Raw genomic sequence first — 6447 nt, forward strand, 5'->3', positions numbered from 1 at the left:
AAGGTCCCTGTTTCCTCAAGAAGCTCACAGTCTATTGGGGACAAGAAGCAGCAGCCTTTTACATAGTGAATGTGGCTGGCATTTGTGGTGGCAAAGAACTGGGCACAAGAGAGAGGGCTTTGCAGCAGGGGCATCAGGAGAGGCTTGGTGGAGGGGGGCAGCATTGGAGTTGGGTTTTCAAGGATGGGAAAGAAGGTGGAAATTGTCAACAGAACAGAGATGGGAATTTAGAGGCAGAGCAGAGGGCCCAACCTGGGCTGCAGAAGGAAGCCCAAATAACCCCCTGACCAGAGTTCATGTGTCCTTTCCTCTCCCACCCTGGGCAGGTCTGGTGTGTTCTGCCACCCAGGATGAGAGGCGTTCTTCTTCAACCTGCAGAGATGAGCCTAATGGACATCGGTAAGATATTCTCCCTGCTCCAACAGCCCGAGGAAGACAATACTGATGAGAAGCAGCAGCTGAATCAAATTGTCCGTAACAACAATGCCAGGATCCTAGACCAGCTTCTTCTCCAGGAGCGCTATAATCGCTTTATCAACAGCTGCAGTGGCTGGGGCATGCCAGCTACCCCACTACGCCTAGCTGCCTCTCACAACCACCTTAGCTGCCTGAAAGTTCTCCTGGCTCATGGGGCAGAAGTAGACAGTCTGGATGTTAAGGCCCAGACACCCCTGTTCACTGCAGTCAGTCATGGCCACTTGGATTGTGTTCGAGTCCTGCTGAAGGCTGGTGCCAACCCTCTGGGCAGCATCTATAACAACAATTCACCAGTTCTCACAGCTGCTAGAGATGGTGCCAGTGGGATTCTGAGGGAGCTCCTGGGTCATGGAGCTGAGGTCAATGTCAAGGCTAGGGTGCCAGAGTGGGCTTCCAACATCACCTCCTGTTCTGGGCCTCTCTACCTGTGAGCTGTCTATGGCCATCTGGAGTGCTTCCGCCTTCTCCTGTTGTATGGAGCTGACCCAGACTACAACTGCATAGACAGACAGCTGCTTTCACGTATACCTAAGCCACGAACACTGCTAGAATTCTGCCTGCAGCACAGCTGCCCCCTTGAGTACATCCAGCTGCTAGTGGACTTTGGGGCCAATTTCTATCTCCCACCTCTCTCACTGGAGAAGACAGACTCACATGGAGAAGGTGTAGCCCTACTGCTAAAGGAAAGAAGTAAGTGAGAAGGGGAGGGGAGAGGGTTCTCTGGGGTAGTCTCAGGCATAGTTGGAATGGCCTTCCTCCAGTGAAGGCCCATGAAACATGTCTCTAAGTCAAGACCCTGTTATGCTAGAGCTCCCTTGGGAACCCCAACAACGCAAGATGCATTCTAGGAGAACACGTCAATTTTTTTATCCCCCTTTTTCCTAAGTGGTTGAATCCTGAACCTACCACTTACTACTTTTGTGATCATGGGAAAATCATTTAGAAATTTTTCTGGGCCTATAATTTCCTCAACTTGTAAAATGAGGAGGTTAGATGTGAGTTCTATGACTCCTTCTATGGATTCTCCTATGGAATCTTCTATGGGTTAGATGATTCAGAACTGTAAGAGACCATAGTCTTTTGTATGAGGAAAGAGCTTAAGGGACTTGCTTATAGAGTCATTAGCTAGATAATGTCAGAGTCACTGGACTGGTGACACCAAAGTACAACTTTCTTTTTGGAAGATTGGGATTGGGATAGGTGGAAAGCTGAGGAGGGGAGGGAATAGGAGAGCAAAATAAGGGTGTGGGAAAACTGCTTTTCCTCAGCTCTGTCATCTCTCCCTCCAGCTCATCCCAAATCCCTGATGTCACAGGCTCGTCTCGCAGTCTGAAAAGCTTGTTCTTGCCGGGTCAACGTCATCGACCAACTAGATATTCCACCTGTATTAATTAATTACCTCAAGCACCAAGTATAAGGCAAATGATCTGGGAAAGTAAGAGCCCTGAACACATCTACCCACAGCCTATACACCCAGAAAAGGAACACGTGTCATCTCCCTGGAGAGTCCATACCTTGCCTCAAAGCACATGAGAGCTATTTACTTTCATTTTTCTGTCCCAACAAAAGTGCTGAAAGGTAGACTCAGTGTTTATTTTGCCCTCCTCATTCCTTCACCCACCACCCCTACTACTAATCTAAAATCCTGCCACCATTTAGTTTAGTCCAAAAATCCTGTTAGCATAAGTGCATAGACAATTCCCCCTTTTCAAGCTATCTTAACTCTAGTTTGGTAAAGCGCCTCACTCACCCCCACCCCCAATCTCAAGTACACTATTGGTCTATAGTGGATTGCTCATATTGATTTTGCTCAGAGTTCAGAGACTCTGAAACCCATCATCCACTGGTCTTGTCTCCCAGCTTCAAAGGGGGGCCCATTCCTTTGAAAATAATAGCTTGTATTGTTATAGCTCTTTCCTTATTATGAGGAGTGTGATGGAAAATAGACAATAGCAGTCTTTTCACCCTCCTCACCTTCTTTCACAGATGAAAAAACTCACTTCCAAAAAGCTGAAGCAATTTGCCCAAGCTTGTGATGTATATAGATGAGTTCTGGATTCTCCTTCAGAACCCTGGGGTTAGAATACTTGCCTGGACACTTCTCACCTTTGCAACATTGAGTAAATCATCCGTTTTTCATGCTTCAATTTCTTCTGCTGTAAAATGAGGGGATTGGATTAGAATCCAATTAGGTCACATGTGTACTGAATTCCAACTTCACAGAACAAATCCCCTTAATGAAAGTATTTGTTCCATCAAACTTGGAGTCAGTCAAAAGGCCACACAGGAGGACTTAGAAGGCATGTGCCCTTGAGGCCACAGGTTTCCCACCCCTGGATTAGATAGTCTCTCCATCAGATCCTAAGTATCACAATCAAGACTTCTGTCCATTTCTGTTGACCATCCTCCTCCCTATCCAATATATGGTATAATGCCACCTCATACCTCAATGGAGTTCAAAACTATAAACTCCTTCCTCTATCTCTATCTCACTCAGGATGCTCTTCACTTGTAGGCAGAGAAATGAGGACCCCAGTTGTAATGCTCCTCCACAGCTTCAAGTGGAGGTGGAGTTTGCCAACAGGTGAGCTGAGAGGATCACCAAAGACCCTGGCTCAGAGCACATGGGAGCTATTTTTATGATTATTGTTGGCAACAGTGGTGTCTGGTGTAGTACACAGGCCTGATTTCCAGCTCTGGTCTCATTCAAACAGATCATGAAGCCACTGTTCCTGGCCTAATAATCTCATGGTACCCCCTTCCAATGTGGCAAAAGAACCTCATACCCATAAAGGAACGTGAAGCAGCAGGGCCTTGACAATGTAGGATGGGTGGTATTGGGGTTTAAGACCTCAGAGTTTTTGAGAAATGTTGGAGTTAGAGTCACCATCATCCCAAATGGGCCTATTTCATGCCTTAGGTTATTCACCAAGATAGATTCAGTGCTCCTAGCTCCAAGGTTCCAGAGATGAATGCCTAGGATTTCAGCATAACCCTCCTCACCCCTGCCCCTTTGCCTTGCACCTAGGCAAATCTTTTGCTTGGTTCTGCATCATTTGCAAAAACGAATTTTTTTCTTTCTTCTCCAACCTGTGCTTCTTCCCTGGCCCTGTTTGTCTTCATTGACCAGTCCTGAGCCCCCATTTCTCTGCTGTCCTCAATTAACAGTCCATCTTGGGCTGCCTTTGGAAAAATATGAAGCCCCTTTGATCTCAGTCCCGGGCAGAGGGGTGGAGATAGCCCTGGGGCCTGGAAGGTTATATCATCATGACACAAACTGAGTGAAAGATTTTGGATACCAACCCTCTCCACCTGACCTAGACTTGTGCCTCCCATGAATCAGCTTAGTCCCACGGTGGGGAACTTGTGTCTTTGAGGCCACATGTGGCCCTCAAGTGTGGCCAGTTTGGATTCAGTCAAAGGGCCACACTTGAGGAGGCCACAGGTTTCCCACCCCTGACTTAGTCACATTCTGGGAGACAGTACCAATACTGGCAGCCAGGGGACAGAGTTGGGGTTTTGGTTATTTTTTTTTTTCACTAACAGAAACTCACTAGGATTAAGGAAGGCATGGGGAGGCTATGATCTTTCTTGGGAGAGAGGAGCATGCCCAACAGTCAACTCATGATTTTGGATCCTTGAAACCCTGAAGTGTGACTTTAGGCTCAGAGAAGAATTGCTTGCTGTGGGCACAGGGTCGAGTACTAGAATTGACTTCAAAAGACCTTTGTTCAAATTTCAGCTATCTTTTGCCTCTAGGTAACCTTGGCAGGTCACAACCTCTCTGGGCCTATTCCTCAACTAGAAGAAGAGAGAAGTAGCCTAAATGGATTTCTAAGATTCTTTTGCAGCTCTTAATCATTACTATGGCTTGCTGGCTTTGTTAAAAAAAAAAAAAGTGTCTCTAAAGATAATAGGGGAGTGTTAGGGGAGTGGAGTGAGGTGGGGCCTTGAAAGACTTATTCTGCCTTGTCCCAAAGGGCAGAATCAGCAGTGATGGGAGGAGAGTTTAAGAGGCAGAAGTCAGCTCAGTTCAAAGCAAGGTTATCTCAATTGGAATTGTTCAAAGTGCATTGGGTTGCCTTGGTGTACATGTAGTGAATTCCCTCTCACTAAAAGTCTTCCGAGCTGAATAACTGCTCCTTGGGGAGGTTGCAGATATGATTGCCATCTAGATATGGATTTATTTTCGATAAGAGTTTATTTAGCAGCTATAGGTGCTCTGCTTGATGCTGGGAATACAAAATATAAAAAGACAGTTCCTGCCCTCATGGAACTTCTATTCTGCTTGATTAATAAGAGCTAGCATTTCTATAGCTCCAATGTGCTGGGCATTTTGTAAATGTCTCATTTGATCCTCCCAAGAACCATGGGGGGGGGGTTAGATACTATTTTTTTCTATTTTACAGATGTGGAAACTGAGGCAGAAGTTAAAGAACTTGCCTAGGGTCACTCAGCAAAGATCTGAGGCAGGGTTTGAACTCAGTGTGCCACCTAGTTGCCTGATTGAAGTCATATGTATTCAAGTAGATGTAGCACGAATGATGTTGCCAAAGGAGAGTAAGCCAGACACACTGTTTAGGGAATTAAAGAGAGTCAGACCACTTTCATGGGTCCCATTCCCAAAGAATGTTGGGAAGACACAAGAATGAGGGACAGGGGGACAAAGTTAATTTGCAAACTGAGGTTCAGCTGGACTGGTCTTCTGGCCTGGGTAGGAACCGATTAGTCCTGATGAAGGCTCCCTCCCTTCCTGCTTCTACTGACAATTCATAGTATCTAGCCCACTAGCTGAATGGGGGAGCTAGGTGGTACACTACTTAGGCGGGACAGCTAGGTGGTGTTGCAGTGGATAGAGCTTCCAACCTGGAGTCAGAAAGACTTCCTCAGCTCCAATTTGGCCCCAGACACTTCCTAGCTGTGTGACCCTAGGTAAGTCACCTCACCTGTTTGCCTCAGTTTCGTCATCTATCAATCAAATCAGCTGGAAAAGGGAATAGCAAAACACTCCAGTATCTCTGCCAAGAAAACCCCAAATGGGGTCACAGAGAGTCGGATAGGACTGAAAACAGCAAGGCATAGTTTCTTCCAGTTAAGGAAGCCTTAGGAGAGTCCTTCGGGCTCATTCAATCCAACCGCCTCATTTTACAAAGGAGGACACTGAGGGGAAGGTATTTGGATCCTTCTCTCCATTCACTCTGATCCCCACCCTGGTTCTGAGTCTGCACACAGGAAATGCTCAAGGCTTGTTGGACTGAATGGCCCCTTCTTCTCACCCAGGGCTTCCTAAAGTAGTGGTTTAAGGTCATGGGGTTAAGGGGCGCCCGGAGGGGCCCCAGGTGTCCCGAGAACAGGGTGCGGTCCAAGAGGGGACGCTGAAGCAAATCCAGAAGAGGAAGGCGAGCAGAGGCTAGCTTTCCGATGGAAGGGTTGTGAGGCTGAGGGTCCTCCCATCTCGACGTAGTTTAAATAGAGGTCCTGAGAGGCAGCCCGGCAGGGAGTGGGGTGGGGGTGGGGGCCAAGGAGGGCGCCCGCCCAACGAACTGCCGGCTCTGGGCGGGCGGTAACCCGGGACCAAATGCGGGCAGGGGCCGGGAAGTGAGCTGGGGCAAAACGAAAGACCGAGGGGCGCGACTGGGGCGCCGCACGTCCAGCGGTGGGCTGGGCCTGTCGGGGCAGGGGTGGTGGGGCCTGGAAGGCGGGGGATCGAGAGGGGTGGCTAGCCAGCTTTGGTTCGCGCCCCCCCCCCCCAGCTAATTTGCATTTAAAGAGACACACTCTGAGGCTGACTGAGGACGGGCGGGGTTCGCCTCCCGGCTGATCCTATTGGTCCCGGCGCCTGCCAGTCGGAAGGAGGGGAGGGGAGAGGAGTGGAAGGGAGGGGAGGGGAGGAGAGGCGAGAGAAGGGGAGGGGGGGGGAGGAGAGGCAGGGGGGGGGGGGGGGGGGGGGGGGGGGGGGGGGGGGGGGGG

General features: G+C 48.9%; 1 protein-coding gene across 1 annotated transcript; it reads left to right on the top strand.

Annotated features, from left to right (window-relative positions):
* Positions 1-330: 330 nt before the first annotated feature.
* Positions 331-2890, top strand: ASB12 (ankyrin repeat and SOCS box containing 12). The gene is given in 2 exon segments (XM_069108272.1): positions 331-1167; positions 1767-2890. Coding segments are annotated over 2 exon segments (945 nt in total). The 5' UTR covers positions 331-350; the 3' UTR covers positions 1895-2890.
* The last annotated feature ends 3557 nt before the right edge of the window (positions 2891-6447 follow it).

The sequence above is a fragment of the Petaurus breviceps genome, unplaced genomic scaffold, assembly GCF_028583685.1.
Source record: "Petaurus breviceps papuanus isolate PSGF00001 unplaced genomic scaffold, PetGlider_PUasm1.0 90339, whole genome shotgun sequence".
Taxonomy (NCBI): domain Eukaryota; kingdom Metazoa; phylum Chordata; class Mammalia; order Diprotodontia; family Petauridae; genus Petaurus; species Petaurus breviceps.